Genomic DNA, 17769 nt, shown 5'->3' with positions numbered 1-17769 from the left:
TTTTTTTTTGATCTGTGAGTTTCAAATATTGTCTCGCATTCTGACTTGTCTTTTCACGAACCTGTTGGTATTCTTTGCAGGACAGAAGATTTTTATTCTTTTTTTTTTTTTTTATGAAATTTATTGACAAATTGGTTTCCATACAACACCCAGTGCTCATCCCAAAAGGTGCCCTCCTCAATACCCATCACCCACCCTCCCCTCCCTCCCACCCCCCATCAACCCTCAGTTTGTTCTCAGTTTTTAACAGTCTTTTATGCTTTGGCTCTCTCCCACTCTAACCTCTTTTTTTTTTTTTTCCTTCCCCTCCCCCATGGGTTCCCGTTAAGTTTCTCAGGATCCACATAAGAGTGAAACCATATGGTATCTGTCTTTCTCTGTATGGCTTATTTCTTATTTTTTTTTTTAATTTTTTTTTTCAACGTTTATTTATTTTTGGGACAGAGAGAGACAGAGCATGAACGGGCGAGGGGCAGAGAGAGAGGGAGACACAGAATCAGAAACAGGCTCCAGGCTCTGAGCCATCAGCCCAGAGCCCGACGCGGGGCTCGAACTCACGGACCGCGAGATCGTGACCTGGCTGAAGTCGGACGCTTAACCGACTGCGCCACCCAGGCGCCCCTGTATGGCTTATTTCACTTAGCATTACACTCTCCAGTTCCATCCACGTTGCTACAAAGGGCCATATTTCATTTTTTCTCATTGCCACATAGTACTCCATTGTGTATATATACCACAATTTCTTTATCCATTCATCAGTTGATGGACATTTAGGCTCTTTCCATAATTTGGCTATTGTTGAGAGTGCTGCTATGAACATTGGGGTACAAGTGCCCCTATGCATCAGTACTCCTGTATCCCTTGGATAAATTCCTAGCAGTGCTATTGCTGGGTCATAGGGTAGGTCTATTTTTAATTTTCTGAGGAACCTCCACACTGCTTTCCAGAGCGGCTGCACCAATTTGCATTCCCACCAACAGTGCAAGAGGGTTCCCGTTTCTCCACATCCTCTCCAGCATCTATAGTCTCCTGATTTGTTCATTTTGGCCACTCTGACTGGCGTGAGGTGATACCTGAGTGTGGTTTTGATTTGTATTTCCCTGATAAGGAGCGACGCTGAACATCTTTTCATGTGCCTGTTGGCCATCTGGATGTCTTTAGAGAAGTGTCTATTCATGTTTTCTGCCCATTTCTTCACTGGGTTATTTGTTTTTCGGGTGTGGAGTTTGGTGAGCTCTTTATAGATTTTAGATACTAGCCCTTTGTCCGATATGTCATTTGCAAATATCTTTTCCCATTCCATTGGTTGCCTTTTAGTTTTGTTGGTTGTTTCCTTTGCTGTGCAGAAGCTTTTTATCTTCATAAGGTCCCAGTAATTCACTTTTGCTTTTAATTCCCTTGCCTTTGGGGATGTGTCGAGTAAGAGATTGCTACGGCTGAGGTCAGAGAGATCTTTTCCTGCTTTCTCCTCTAAGGTTTTGATGGTTTCCTGTCTCACATTTAGGTCCTTTATCCATTTTGAGTTTATTTTTGTAAATGGTGTGAGAAAGTGGTCTAGTTTCAACCTTCTGCATGTTGCTGTCCAGTTCTCCCAGCACCATTTGTTAAAGAGGCTGTCTTTTTTCCATTGGATGTTCTTTCCTGCTTTGTCAAAGATGAGTTGGCCATACGTTTGTGGGTCTAGTTCTGGGGTTTCTATTCTATTCCATTGGTCTGTGTGTCTGTTTTTGTGCCAATACCATGCTGTCTTGATGATGACAGCTTTGTAGTAGAGGCTAAAGTCTGGGATTGTGATGCCTCCTGCTTTGGTCTTCTTCAAAATTCCTTTGGCTATTCGGGGCCTTTTGTGGTTCCATATGAATTTTAGGATTGCTTGTTCTAATTTCGAGAAGAATGCTGGTGCAATTTTGATTGGGATTGCATTGAATGTGTAGATAGCTTTGGGTAGTATTGACATTTTGACAATATTTATTTTTCCAATCCATGAGCAGGGAATGTCTTTCCATTTCTTTAAGTCTTCTTCAATTACCTTCATAAGCTTTCTATAGTTTTCAGCATACAGATCCTTTACATCTTTGGTTAGATTTATTCCTAGGTATTTTATGCTTCTTGGTGCAATTGTGAATGGGATCAGTTTCTTTATTTGTCTTTCTGTTGCTTCATTGTTAGTGTATAAGAATGCAACTGATTTCTGGACATTGATTTTGTATCCTGCAACTTTGCTGAATTCATGTATCAGTTCTAGCAGACTTTTGGTGGAGTCTATCGGATTTTCCATGTATAATATCATGTCATCTGCAAAAAGCGAAAGCTTGACTTCATCTTTGCCAATTTTGATGCCTTTGATTTCCTTTTGTTGTCTGATTGCTGATGCTAGAACTTCCAGCACTATGTTAAACAACAGCGGTGAGAGTGGGCATCCCTGTCGTGTTCCTGATCTCAGGGAAAAAGCTCTCAGTTTTTCCCCGTTGAGGATGATGTGAGCTGTGGGCTTTTCATAAATGGCTTTTATGATCTTTAAGTATGTTCCTTCTATCCCGACTTTCTCAAGGGTTTTTATTAAGAAAGGGTGCTGGATTTTGTCAAAGGCCTTTTCTGCATCGATTGACAGGATCATATGGTTCTTCTCTTTTTTTTTGTTAATGTGATGTATCACGTTGATTGATTTGCGAATGTTGAACCAGCCCTGCATCCCAGGAATGAATCCCACTTGATCGTGGTGAATAATTCTTTTTATATGCTGTTGAATTCGATTTGCTAGTATCTTATTGAGAATTTTTGCATCCATATTCATCAGGGATATTGGCCTGTAGTTCTCTTTTTTTACTGGGTCTCTGTCTGGTTTAGGAATCAAAGTAATACTGGCTTCATAGAATGAGTCTGGAAGTTTTCCTTCCCTTTCTATTTCTTGGAATAGCTTGAGAAGGATAGGTATTATCTCTGCTTTAAATGTCTGGTAGAACTCCCCTGGGAAGCCATCTGGTCCTGGACTCTTATTTGTTGGGAGATTTTTGATAACCGATTCAATTTCTTCGCTGGTTATGGGTCTGTTCAAGCTTTCTATTTCCTCCTGATTGAGTTTTGGAAGAGTGTGGGTGTTCAGGAATGTGTCCATTTCTTCCAGGTTGTCCAATTTGTTGGCATATAATTTTTCATAGTATTCCCTGAAGAAGATTTTTATTCTGATGACATCCAATCTATGCATTTTCTTTTGTTGCTTACGCTTTTGGTGTCATGTCTACGAAACTATTGCTTAGTCCAAGGTCACGGAGATTCACAGCTATGTTGTCCTCTAAGAACATTATAATTTCAGTTCTTACATTTAAGTCTTTGGTCCACATGGAGTTAATTTTTGAACATAATGTGAAGTAGGGGTGAATGTTAGTTTTGGCTGGGTTCATCTCCTTGAAAATGACCATGTCTGTGAACTTTCATCGGTTCTCCATACCTGTGGTTATATAAGGATGTGGGGAAAGGGAAGTCACCCCACGCATATGTGTGGGATTGAATTAGCAAACAGTAGCATTATTTCTGGCTCTTGGGCTGCTGTCACTGATGCTGGTCTAGCAATGGTAACAGTTAGTCATAGTCACTATATGAATATATACTATGTGTTGAGCATTATGCTATATTCATTACTTTTGTATTTTTTTAATGTTTTTTTTTTTTTGAGAGAGAGCATGTCTGTGAGTGGGAGAGGGGCAGAGAGGGCAGGGGGACAGAGGATCCAAAGTTGGCTCTGTGCTGACAGCAGAGAGCTTTTTTCAGGGCTTGAACTCACAAAACCTTGAAAATCATGACCTGAGCCGAAAGTTGGACGCTTAACCGACTGAACCACCCTAATGCCCTTATATTGAGTACTTTTAAGATAGCATTTCTTTACTCCTAAAAACCTGAAAATGGGGGGGGGGAGGAAGGCAATTTGTGCCAACAAACAATGTCTTGTTATTTATAATTTCCTGCTGCCTTTGAAGTCCTAGGAATAAACTTATTTCTGAATGGAGCACTAGGTGTGAAGATGCAGGGCAAGAGGGGGCAGGGGAGGGGAATGGAGGGGAGAGACAGAGAGAGAGAGAGAGAGAGAGAGAGGTTTCTTTCTGTACATTAGCAGTGGAACAGAGAGAGGAAGCCAGGCAAGGCAAGGAAAGCAGCGGTGGCTTCACCTGATGGGGCTGTGGGCTCCGCTGGGTGGGGAAACGAGTGGGAGAGAGGAGAAGACCCTATTGTTGGTAGTGATGGTATCTTTGGGGAAAGGGACAGCCGATGGCTCAGAGCCTGGACGCGAACGTGGTGCAGAGAACACAGGTGTTAGGTTTTAGACAGTTTCCACGTGACATAGACTATAAGGCTTCTTCCTTACCTGCCCACGAATGTGTGGCATTGTCATGACCTTGCTGAGCTGCACTGGTCTGCTGAATGCACCTTGGTCAGATCTGACTTCAAAGTGGACCCAGGAGGAACCAGGCTTGCTGCCTTGGGAGTCTATTGTTCTTCCCCCTGGGTCACCCTGATGTGGAGCGGAGCAAACAAACGCGAGGGGGCATCACCACGCAACAGGTAGAATTCCCTCTAACGAGCTGCCTGTTTGCTACAGGCAAGGAAACCAAGGAAGAGAGAAAATACGTAGATGGTATTTCCAACGTGCCACTGACACTCTCTCTGATCTACCCACTCTTACTCAGGGAGCTTCAAAAATCAGCACAGCAGTACCTATCTCTCTGGTTCCCATTTCCTGAAATGAATCTTCTCTCGCATTTTACTTTCTATCTGCATTTTGAACATTTTGTTTTCCTTTCACGCAGAGTACCCATTTCTCCCTAATTACCCAACTTTTACTGGTGCAATGTCTAGTTGGCTTGGTAACTTGCCAAAGGTTAGCGGCATGTGATCTCGCTGACAGCTCACCCCCCTTTATATTGATTCCGTTGGAATTTTCCACTACAGTGGACTGGGAAATGCGTGAGGAGGAATTCAGACATGGAACTGTGGTGTAGCCCCAGCATGACGGCAGTCCCTCTGGGAAAGGAGGGAAGAAAGCTCAGTGGACATCACTCAGGGTCTCCATGGAGCCCAGCCTGGAAGGACTTCCTCGAGGGGCTCCCTCAACCCCCCAGGCCATGGCCAGTCCCTTGGCCACATGCTGTTCATGATAATGGTTTGTGCTTCACAGAGCTGCTTGGGGTTTATGTAAGATCATGCCCCTCAAGTGCTTAGTAAACGGGTCCTGGTGCATAGTAAGAATTCAAAATAATAATAATTATTCTTATGACTACTATTTAAAATCCAAGTGGAAGGAGCTCAGGGTCTCTGTGCAGACACACCTGGGTTGAGTCCCACTTCAGAGCTTGTTAGTACCTGTAGTCATTTTTCTAAGTAGGAATGGAAAAATAAAGAAAAAACCCAAGTCTAGTCTTTTGTTAAAAAAAATTATGCTAGGATCTTTAAAAAGTTGAATTGGGGGGTGCCTGGGTGACTCACTCGGTTAAGCATTCGACTTCGGCTCAGGTCATGATCTTGCAGTTCATGAGTTCAAGCCCCATGTTGGGCTTTGTGCTGACAGCTCAGAGCCAGGAGCCTGTTTCAGATTCTGTGTCTCCCTCTCTCTCTGCCCCTCCCCCCGATCATGTTCTATCTCTGTCTCTCAAAAATAAATAAACGTTAAAAATTTTTTTTTAAGTTGAATTGGAACAATCTGGTGTTGGTTGACGTTCCATTTTTTGAAAGGATATTGTAAATCTTACAATCACTATGTCCTGTATGCTACATCAACTCTGAGCTGTGTGCAAGCTTAGTAAGTATTGTGTGGTGGCTTTCCACTTTTTATACAAAACTCTACCATGTTATCCACATGAGTTAAATAAATTTGTGTAGTTTTTAAATTTTTTTTTTAACGTTTATTTATTTTTGAGACAGAGAGAGACAGAGCATGAACAGGGGAGGGTCAGAGAGAGGGAGACACAGAATCTGAAACAGGCTCCAGGCTCTGAGCTGTCAGCCCAGAGCCCGATGCGGGGCTCGAACTCACGGACCGCAAGATCATGACCTGAGCCAAAGTCGGCCGCTTAACCGACTGAGCCACCCAGGCGCCCCAAATTTGTGTAGTTTTTAAAACAGTGCTCCTAGGAGTGCCTGGGTGGCTCAGTCAGTTAAGTGTCTGACTCTTGATTTTTGGCTCAGGTCATGACATCAGAGTTTGTGAATTTGAGCCCCACATCAGCTCTGTGCTGACAGTGTGGAGGCTGCTTGGGATTCTCTCTCTTTCCCTCTCTTTCTGCACCTCCCACCTTGCTCTCTCTCTCTCTCTTTGAAAATAAATAAATAAACTTAAAAAAAGAACAGTACTTCCCCAAAACTCCAAACCAATGTTGGGTTCGTTCCTTATTTCTTCCTGTAATAAACATCTTCATATGAATCAATAATATAATGTAATATGATATTATATGTTATGTTGCATTACATTTTTAAAAATTATTATTGTGCAATATATTATATAACATTATATAAAATACATAACAGATAATGTATTATATATAATATCACATTAATATATAATCATATATATTATAAAAATATATACTGTGTTTTTATTATATGATATATTACTGATTACATATTATCATTGCATTTATAAAATTAAATTATATTACATTTTATATGTAACATAAGTATATGCATTGCATATGAAAAATACTATAATTTATTAATATTAAAAGCATGTAATAATAATATACAATTATAAAATTTAATTATATTACATTTTATACATAACATAAGTATATATATTATGTATGAAAAATACTATGATTTATTAATATTAAAAGTGTGTAATAATATAAAAATAATAAAATAATAATAATATATAAAATACATATTAAATTATTTAATATATTATTACATCAAATATATTTTTATTTTTTATATTATCATGTCATGTAATTATGTTAATTATATTTATATATGGAAATATAATATATATTATACAATATATGAAATATATACTATATTATATATTATGTTAATATAGGCCATATTAATATAGTATATTATATATTGTGTTGACATTTGCCATATAATATTGTATATTATATATATTATATACAATATCACAGTATAAAATATGTATAGTTCAATACATATTGTATTTTATAATACTATAATCTATAATGTATTGTAATCGCACTAGAACATTAGTTACTCACAAGATTGAGTTTTCCAGGCAGTTAACATACATTTATTAAGAACCTACTGTGTGCCAAGCATGGCGGAGCTGTGATGGTGTCCAGACAGAGTCCCTGCCCCCAGGAGCTTGCATCCTAGTGGGGAGGTTAACTGGGGAAAGGAGAACCGATGTGTGCTGTCCTGTATGGCAATCCTGCTAAGTACAAATAACTCATACAAGCTACCCTGCAGTGCACACACAAGGTCTCTGCACCACGTGCCAGTGCTAAGAGCATCAAGAGCCAAGGGTTTACCCTCCCCCCAGCAAACTTAGCAAAATCCCGCACACTCTGTGGAAATAAATGACCCTTGTACACAGGAACAGTCGTAGCCACACACAAAGCTGGGCTCCCCCTGCACCCGCCTGCCCCAGGCCCAGAGGTCTGCAAGCACTGGGCACAATGAGGTGTGTGAGCAGGCCTGTGTCCTTCGGGGGATCCGGGGAGGGATGTGTCTCCTGCTTTCCCAGCTTCGAGGGCACCACGCATCCCCTGGCTCGTGGTTCCTGCCTCAGCTACTCCAATTCCTCCTTCCGGTGTCACATCCCCTACTGCTCCCTGTCTCTGGCCCCTCCTGCCCCCTTGTATAAGGACACTTGCAATTATAGCAGCCCATCTGGGTGATGAGGGCAATCCCCCTGTCTCAGATCTTAACTGCATCTCATCTGCACACTCTCTCTTGCTGGGTCAGGGAACACAGCCATGGGCTCTGGAGAAGCACATCTTAGGAATGGTGGGGGTATCCGTCAGTAACACCGATAATGAGCAAAATAATGAATGGAACCCCAAAACTGCCACAGCCGGTTTTGCCAAGCTCTCGTTGTCAGTGTTCATGAGAAAAAGTGTCTCATGAACTCCTCTGGAGTCCGTGTTTCCCTCTGGCTGTGTGAAAGGGGTGTGTGCTTAGGGTTGCACCTGCCCTCCTTCCCTGAAAGGGGTCTCTTCCTTCTAATGACAGCTTTCTTCTCTAGGTCATGACCTCACTTCTCTCTGTAGACACCTGAGAGAGGCGGGTTCCTGATCACCAACTGCACACACATGTACATTGTGGCCTGGGACAAATTATCCATCAGATTTGCATTTTCTGCATTTCAAAAACATGAATAGGCATAGATGTGAGTCATATCTAAATGTGGAGAAAGAATAATTTGAGAGTCTGAAGAATGAATGCATCAGAAACCCTTCACACAACGTTGGGCAAACAGCAGGCACTCATATGTGACAACCCTCCTTAGGTTTATTATTATGAAGCATCCTCTGCCTGCAGCTCAAATATCTGGCTACAGTTTAAGAATTTACACCAACAGAAGACCCCCTTGTGGATCCTCAGACATATGATTTCCCAAACCCCAGCATGGGAGTCAGACAGACCTAAAGTTGCATGTAACCCCTTCCTTCACATGTTGTGTGACCTTCACCAACATTTCTCATCTGCCTAAAGGGGTACCCACACCCTTGACCTCTCTTTGTGCCATCTTGATATAGCACTGTGCCCTCCAACACATCCCGCAGATAGATTCAAGTAAATATGGGAATGAGAAATCTATGTTTTATTGAAAGTAATTGGGGAAAAATGGAAAAGGATTTCCATAAGATGCCAGATAGCAACACCCTTTTGACATTCTGTGTGTTCTTATCCAAGCACTGAACCCTCTCCTCCCCTCTCTCTCTTCCTCTCCCTTCCTCCCTTCCTCTGTCTCTTCCTCTTTCCCTTCACTTCACATTCTGACATCCTTCACTCAACACAGATCAAGGTAGAAAATATCCCTTAGACTCTATCCCTTACAAAGGCAGAAGCAATTATACACAGTCAACCAGCTTCTTGGAGAGAAATAGTTTATTTACTTTTTGTACATTTTTATATTAAGGGGTATATAAAACACTGGACCCAGTGTCTGAAAGAAAAGCCCCCATTCTGGTGGCATTTTTTATTATGCTTATTTTTATTTATCCTTATGGTAGAGAAAGGAAAGTCTTCCCCTGATCCTCCATTCAAGAAAAACCATGGGCATCAGTGCCCGACACATCCATGTGAATCTCCCTCAAAACCATAGCTAGATAGCACTTTCTTAAACAGAATGGGATGGAGTTCATCACATGGGGTCTTAAACAAGAGATCATCATTGTTAGAACCTATGCAAGAAAGGTGCAAACAGCTTGGAAAAAGCAAATACGCAGCAGGTATCCAACACCTATTGACGCATCCAACAATACACACTCAGTATTTTCTTACATTGAATCCCTACATCAGTCTTATGGAGATGGACCTTATCATCCCCAGCCCTACTGTCATTTTCCCCACCACCAACTGGCCATCAGGAGCTTAGGGGATTGAATTTTCTCTGGAAGCTTTTCTTTATGGCGTTCTTGAGCTCCTTATTTCTGAGGCTGAAAATGATCGGACTGAGAAAGGGGGTGAAGACTATATAGGTGGTGGCCATTAGGGTGTTACTGTCCATAGAATGGGGGCCCTTGGGCTTGAGGTAGATAATGGAGGCAAAACTGTAGTGCACAATGACCACCGTGAGGTGGGACACACACGTGGAGAAGGTCTTGTGCCTGCCCTCAGCAGAAGGGATCTGCAATATGGCAGCCACGATGAAGACATAGGAGAGGACGATGAGGAATAAACAGCCCATCAGAGCTGAGACACACACCAGGATCACAGCCAAGGTGACGGAGGCTGTTTCTTTCCCACAGGCCAATTTCAAGAGGGAAAACACATGGCATAGAAAATGGTGGATCACATTAGACCCACAGAAGGTGAGGTGAAAAACTATCAGGGTCGACATCATCCCTATGACTGAGCCACCGACCCAGGACCAGGACACAAGGCGGGCACAGCCACGGGGGCTCATGAGCACATGGTAGCGCAGGGGGTGGCAGATGGCCACGTAGCGGTCGTAGCCCATGATCATGAGCAGGAAGGAGTGGGTGAAGCCGAATGTGAAGGAGAAAAACATCTGGCTGGCACAGGCCGCCCAAGTGATGGTGTGGTGGGTGGAGAGCATGTCAACCAACATGCGAGGGGTGATGGCAACGGTGAACAGAATCTCGGAGGTGGACAGGGCGCACAGGAAGAGGTACATGGGCGTGTGCAGGCTGCGCTCGCTCCAGACTGTGGCCATGATGAGCAGGTTCCCCAGCAGCGTGAACAGGTACATGAGCAGGTACAGCAGGAAGAAAGCGGGCAGGAGATGCCTTGGGAAGTTAGAGAATCCCACGAGGATGAACTCAGTCACCATGCTATAGTTCTGACCAGCCATGGGTGCTACATCTGGTGAGATCAGAAGGGGAATGAAGGTGACCAGCATGACAATCATGAGTCTATACAACAATATACCCTGGGGAGAGTACAGACGCAGTATGTTAGGATTGGGAAAGTGACCCGGATACTCACTGGTTCTGCTGTTCTTTAGCATGGAACTGAAAGTCATGAGCGGTGCTATAAATAAGAACAAGAAAGAAGGTATGTACGGATGGGAAGGAAAGAGACATGCTCCTTCACCCAGAAAAAGTAAAGAATGAAGACATAAGGTACCACAGCAATAGAGAGCACAGTCTGCAGAAGACAAGATCGGCTCGCAACACTCAGTATTTCTCACAGAATTACTCCAGCAGTAATCATTCAAAGTATAAGCTTTAAGCAAAACTAAGATAACATTCCCAACGGTGACACAAACTGTAAAGACACGGCTCGCCAACATTGTGGTCTGGTGATTTCTTAACACTCAAGAAAATGTGAGACTCTGATGGGTTCCTGTTTGGGTGCAGTACAACTCTCCGTTCTCACCATATTAGAAGTTAACACTGAGATTGTCTGAAAATATGTAGTATGGATACATTCATGGGACACCTGAAGGCTCAGTCAGTTAATGGTCTGACCCTTGATTTCTGCCCAGGTCATGATCTCACAGTCGTGAGATCAAGCCCCATGTTGGCATCAATACTGAGCATTGAGTCTGCTTACGATATCCTGTCTCTCTCTCTACCCACTCCCCACTTGCACATGTTCTCTCTCTTCTCCCTAGAAAAAAAGAAGGAAGGAAGGAAGGAAAGAGGGAAGGAAGAAGGAAGGGCGGTAGGGAGGGAAGGTGGGAGAGAGGAAAGAAAGAAAGGTCAACCTGTTCAAACTGTAATATAAGTCAAACTGTCAATATAAGTAACATGTTTTTAAGAAAGTAAGTACATTTACAAAATTAACATTTAGTGAGAAGAGTGGCTTTAAAAAATATTTTATTTATTTATTTATTTTTTAAACGTTTATTTATTTTTGGGACAGAGAGAGAGACAGAGCATGAACAGGGGAGGGGCAGAGAGAGAGGGAGACACGGAATCAGAAACAGGCTCCAGGCTCTGAGCCATCAGCCCAGAGCCCGACGCGGGGCTTGAACTCCCGGACCGCGAGATCGTGACCTGGCTGAAGTCGGACGCCCAACTGACTGCGCCACCCAGGCGCCCCAAAAAACATTTTAACAAATTTGGATTGGAGACCAATTGATGCTCATTCTGCTTCTTCATTCAGCCTGTGGCAACATGTTGTTTTAGTCGAGCATATGATGAAAATACATCCTCACCTTCATTGGAAAAGTAAGCACCTGATGGTCCCCCAGAAAGTGTCTCCGGGACCCCAGGGTCCTCATATCACACTTTGACAACTTCTGTTATACGATATCTAGGAACTAATCAAACACAAGCAATACCTCCAGATTCAGAAATGTTAACCATTAGTAAAAATGTCGATGGCTATCTGAATACACGAAGGACAATCCACTCTCTCGGGTGGATGAGCGAATATGGTAATGATTACATCGTCAGTATACCTGAATGTTCGGCTACAGTGAATCAAACGTACATTTGATAAAAGTTTCCTTAAGTTCCTTCTGGAAAATAAAGTCAGTGCAAAACCATACCAGTCTTCCAAAAAAATGGGTTAACCAGGAGAGAAATGCCCTGGCAGGTGTGGAGACCCATGATAGACCTCATACACATCGTTGTCATTTTCAAGTGTGACTCTGGAGCAGCCACAGACACCGATCAAGTCGGCTACATACCTCAGAAAGTACCCCAGCGTGATTCAAAACTTGATACAGGTGGGAGCCCAAATCCAAGAGAAAAGATGGATGGTTTAGGAGTCCGTGGTGGGAAAACTGGCCCTTTTATGAAGCAAAGCAAATCTGAATTTCTGCCTAAGGTCATACACACAGGTGGAATCCAGGTGGATTCAAGACTTAAATATGAAACACAATGCCCTGAAGGTAATAGGAGAAGGTGTCGGAAAATACTTCTGTTGATGTAAGAGTGGAGAAGGACTTCTTAAACAAACTTCAGAAGCACAAACATGAGGTGGTTTTGAAAGACATGAAAACATCAGCACGATGGGTTTCTATTCAACAAGATATCCTGGATCCAGTCAATGGGAGATGGAAAGGTGAGAAAACTCATTTTCATCGTACAAAAAAGGACTGGGGAATATGATCTAGAATTAACAAGAGACCGTTACGTGTACAAGAAGCAGAAAGCTTGATACAGAAATGAGCAAGGGATAAAACAGAATTTAGCAAAGGTATGAGGAGATAGCTCACAGAGGGTGTAGTAAGAGCCAATAGAAACATGCTAATAAAAAAGAGAGAGAGGGACAGAGAGACAAAGGAAGGGAAACACAATGGAAATTCAGCGTATATCTATTCAGTGTCCCAAGTTAGAAAGTCCCTGGTGTTGATCAATTTTGGGGAGAATGCAACCCTCATGCACGGCCTGTGAGAGCGCAGAATAGTGGAAATGAGGAGTGCACGTGCTCTGTGCCCCAGCACATGTGCTCCTGAACATCTATCGCGATTGCTCAAAGGCATTTACAGGGGAGCATGTCAGAGGGTGTTTCTGTAGCATTGCTTTTACTGGGGAACTGGAAAGCCTGCTTGTCCATTCTTTGGAAGGGGGCAGGACCCGTGGGCTGGATGCAAACCCTGCAGCCCCAGCCAGGAGTTCGGTGCACACACACCAGCATAAATGAACCCGTAAAATGTGTTGAATGAATGAAGCAAAAAGCAGACGAATGCTCCAGCATAATAACATTTCGGCATATTAAAAATAGAGCAGATGACACTATTCTGTAGGATGCTGTAATGGTGGATACATGCCATTATACATCAGAACGTGCAACACAGACAGTGAACCCTAATGTATCCTCCACCTATACCCCTCACTGCTCTGGGCTACTCCTCTGTTCCCACTCCACTCTGACTTCCAGAGACAATTGTCTGAAATATACCCAAGGTGTGCAGACATCAGAGCCAGGGTTCAAGCCCCGGTTTTTGCTGTGTGTATCTGAGAAAGAACTTTCCAGTTTGGAGCCTCCTCTCCCCAACTGAAATATGGGAGTAGGCAGAGAACTATCTTTAGAAGAACCATGAAGATTCATTGAAAGGGCTCTATGTTTACCTAATATGGGTGGTTATCCCTGACGCTGATGTCTTCTCTGTTCTCCAAACTGCTTTCCTGTCATCAGTCTGTACCAGATGCACCAGTTGGTCCCATTCCAAACTCATAGTTTCTGACCTCAGTGGGGTCTTTAGGACCTCTGGTAAATTGGCAACACAGTTTGACAAGTGGCTGGTTCAACCTCTGCCTCCTCGCCTGGCCCCTGCCACACCCTACAGTCTGCCTTCCCACCTGCCACTTGGTGGAGTGGCTGCAGTTCGCTGGGCTGGGCTCCCCCATCTCCTCCGACAGGTGCAGGAGAGAGTTCGTCTACTTTGGTCTCACAGAGGTTGGCTCGCCCACAGGTGCTGAGCTCATGTCACACACCTGCATCCAGGAGTAAATCCAGCTCAACCTCTCTGCCTCCCCTCAAGGATCACCTCCAGGTTAGCAAAGGCCACCTTCAGCCAACCCAGGATACAACGGCCAAGGCAAGATACACACCTGACACAAGGTTTCTGAACCTCAGTATGTGTGGGATTTGGGACCAGGATCATTCTCTGGGGTGGTGGCTGTCCTGTGCATTATATAACATTTAACAGGATCTCTGGTCTCAACCCATCAGATGTCAGTAGCATCCCCACCAATCATGAGTCATGACAATAAAAAAATGTCTCCAGACATGCCCACATGTCTCCTGTGGGGCAGAACTACCCTGGGCTAAGGACCACTGACCTAGAAGCTACAAAAGGCACTAGGCTGGGTAAATAACCCAGGACCCATAACAGGTACCTGAGAAGACTTTCAGCAGCTGTCCAAGGGTAAGAGCCTGTCTTACCACCCTTCTTCCAGGACCTGTCCCCATCCCTTGTCTGGACCTTGCTCCAAAAAAGTGTCCCACTATTGCCACCTACCCTGTCCCTCCTGGTCTCCCTCTTCCAGGAAGCAGCCAGCAGGGCTCCTTATTCTGTCAGCAGCACACAAGGGCAGATGTAGGGCCAGACTTCTGGGCTCCTGGAACTGATTCTCTGTGCTTTATCCCTGCTGTAGCTTCCCAGCACGCTGCTCCCCAGGGCTCCCCAGGATGCCAACTGGGAAGGGCTGCCCTCAGGGTCTGGAGCGGCCAAGAGAATCATCAGAGGGCCTCTGGGGATCTGCAGCCTCTACTCCTCTATTTAGCCTCTATTTAGCAGTGTAAATGCCAAATCATAGGGAGTACCTATGTTTATCTTGAATAGATTCTGCCAAACGGTTTTCCAAAGTGATTATACCAACAGGTACGTCTTAAGCCCAAGAAACATGGTCAGATTCCTGTTTGTAGGGAGCCCCTCTGGCTGCTGTGAGGGAAGCAGGCTGCTGAGGGCCGGCGGGGTGGGCAGACACAGAAAGAGATGGGCAGAAGTACACGTGGGCATCCTGGACTCCCCAACACAACCAAGACTCCCTGCTGTCTCTGTCTGCCCTAAGCCCCAGTCCCTGCTGAGGACTAGGAGCTCCCAGTCTTGGGGGAAACAGGGCTGGAGTAGATGCCCTCAATCCCTTAGGGTCAAGGAAGAGTCAGAGGGGAGGAAGGAGCTGGTGCAGCCCACAGTGGGAATCCAGAGCTCTGCTCTGGGGTCAGGGCAGCTGGAGGGTGTCCCAGAATAAGGGTAATTTAGAGCTGGGTCTTGGGGACTGATTTCCTTTGGTCAATAGAAGTTTTCAGTGTCTCCTGGTCACACTGGATAGCCTCACCTCCCCCCACTGGTCAAGTTCTACCCTATTCCTGTTGTCCTGGTGATCCGAGCCAGAACATCTTCATTAGTACGTGCATCCTTGGGCTATAATAACACATTTGGTCTTTGTCCACTTCATGACACACAGCTCCTAAAGCCCTTGTCTCAGGAGTGATGATACTGGATTTTGCATGCTAAGGAGATGCGTGGTGGTTGGGGGCTCCTGGATAGTCTAGGAAGGAGGCTGCTCCCCTGAACGGCCAAGGTGAGATCAGAGAGCTGGGACTTCCAGGTGGGGAGAGGGGCTATGGATTGATATTCAATCTCCAAGGACCAATGATTTAATCAATCATGTCTGTGTAACAAAACCTCCACAAAAACTCCCTAAGCAATGGGAATCAGAGACCTTCCCATTTGTCAACACGTGGAGGTGCTAGGAGGGTGGTGTGTCCGGAGAGGGCATGGAAGGTCCTCGGTCCTTCCTCCACACCTTGCCTGATGCACCTGTTTCACCTGGCTGTTCCTGACTTGTGTCTTTTATAGTAAACTGGGAAGAGTAAGTGTTGCATTTTCCTGATTTCTGTGAGTCATTCCAGCAAAGTATCCAAAATGAAAGGGGGGAATTTAGAAACCCCAACTGTGAAGTCCCACCAGACAAAAGTGCAGCTACCCTGAACACTGAAAACTTGTCACTGGCATCTCCAGGTAGTTCGTGTCAGAAGTGAACTGAATTATGGGACTGCAAGTTGGTGTCTGGGAAGCTGAAGAATTGTTCATTGTTGTGGGAAGAACTCAACCATTCGGTCTTAGGTGTTAGGCGTAGAAACAGCTCACTTCCTGTGTCCCTCTGTCCAATCAGCAACACAGTCCATTCTGCCTCTGAAATCAACCTCCAGTCTGCCATTCAACCCAGTCCAGGATGCCCACGCGCACCTCTGCCCATCTCTTCCTGCGTCTTCCCACCCTGCTGGCCCTCAGCAGCCTGCTTCCCTCACAGCAGCCAGAGGGGCTCCCTACAAACAGGAATCTGACCATGGTGCATGGGCTTAAAATGTACCTCTTGGTATAATTACTTTGGAAAGCCATTTGGTAGAATCTATTCAAGCTGAACATAGGTATCCCCTATGACTCAGCATTTACACTGCTAGCTTCAGACCCAACACAACATGTAAGTATTAATCCACGAAGGAACATGTAGTAGACGTCATAGGACCCCCAAGTGGAAACATCTGTGAATATATTTACATAATAGAATACCATACAGGTCTTTTCTGTATGTATTTTAAACGTATTTAGAGTACCCCCATTGTCCTTGGAACAAACTCCTTAAGTGGATGCCATGGTCTTGCATGATCTTGCCCTACCCACCTGTCTGCCTTCACAATCCAGAATCCCCCTAGCCACCTCCAACTCTCCAGGGTGCACTGGACAGCCATCGGCCCCAAATGCACCATGCCTCTGTCACCCTGAGCCTTTGCTCTTGCTGGAAGCCCGTCTTCCACCTGTTGTGTCATCTGAATCATACCTACTCTCCTTTCGGGTCTCAATGTAGCCACCACGTATCGCCCAAGTCTCTAAATTGCAGGCTGGGCTTCTGACCCACACTTGACTTCTGCAGATCCCTAGGGTGCCCTCATTACACCTCTGATCACTCTGTGCAGTCATCTTTCATTATATGACAGCTTCCTTCAGTAGACCATGAATAGGAGAGAGCAGAGACCTAGTCCTGGGTCAATGCTGGATCCTAGCACCTATAAGATTTCCATGTAAAATAAGCCTTGAATGACATTTTTAAAAATTTTTATTTATTTATTTATTTTGATAAGGAGAGTGTGTGAGCAGGGGAGGGGCAGAAAGGCAGAGAGAGAGAATCTCAAGCAGGCTCTGAGCTGTCAGCCACGGTGCCTGATGTGGGACTCCATCTCATGAACCATGAGATCATGACCTGAACCTAAACCAAGTCAGATGCTTAACTGACTGAGCCACCTTGAGTAGCATTTCTTGATTATATACACACACACACACACACACACACACACACACACACATGTATATATATGTCTTTATATATATATGTCTTTATATATATAAATTAATATATACGTATATGTGTGTGTGTGTGTATATATATATATATATATATATATATATATATATGAGGGCCTAGTGCCATGAACACATAGGGCACTCTTTTCTGCTCATCATCATGGGCTATGATCACCACCTGGCCACCCGCCATCCCATGTGCTACAATGTGCACATGAGTCCCTGTGGCTGTGCCCATCTTGTGTCTTGTTTCTGGACTGGTGGCCTCTGGAATAAGGAACTCAAGAACACCATAAGGAGGAACTTCCAAAGAAAATTCATTTCCCTAACCTCCTGACAACCAGTTTGGTGGTGAAGAAATATGACAGAAG

At 44.3% G+C, this 17769-nt stretch overlaps 1 protein-coding gene across 1 annotated transcript; it reads right to left on the bottom strand.

Annotated features, from left to right (window-relative positions):
- Positions 1 to 9532: 9532 nt before the first annotated feature.
- Positions 9533 to 10781, bottom strand: LOC115499882 (olfactory receptor 10H3-like). The gene is made up of 2 exons (XM_032592512.1): positions 10618 to 10781; positions 9533 to 10494 (listed from the first exon to the last, which is right to left on the bottom strand). Exons 1-2 carry the CDS (start codon positions 10652 to 10654, stop codon positions 9533 to 9535), a joined length of 999 nt encoding a protein of 332 aa, XP_032448403.1. The 5' UTR covers positions 10655 to 10781.
- Between the last annotated feature and the right edge of the window lie 6988 nt (positions 10782 to 17769).

The sequence above is a fragment of the Lynx canadensis genome, chromosome A2, assembly GCF_007474595.2.
Source record: "Lynx canadensis isolate LIC74 chromosome A2, mLynCan4.pri.v2, whole genome shotgun sequence".
Classification (NCBI taxonomy): Eukaryota; Metazoa; Chordata; class Mammalia; order Carnivora; family Felidae; genus Lynx; species Lynx canadensis.
This window is presented reverse-complemented; position numbering and strand designations above follow the sequence as displayed.

Bases quoted from the DNA above. Each gene is read 5' to 3' on its own strand.
- LOC115499882 (XM_032592512.1), bottom strand. From the start codon at position 10,654: ATGACTTTCAGTTCCATGCTAAAGAACAGCAGAACCA. The intron at 10,495-10,617 runs GTGAGTATCCGG...TGATCTCACCAG, and splicing joins GCTAAAGAACAGCAGAACCA to ATGTAGCACCCATGGCTGGT.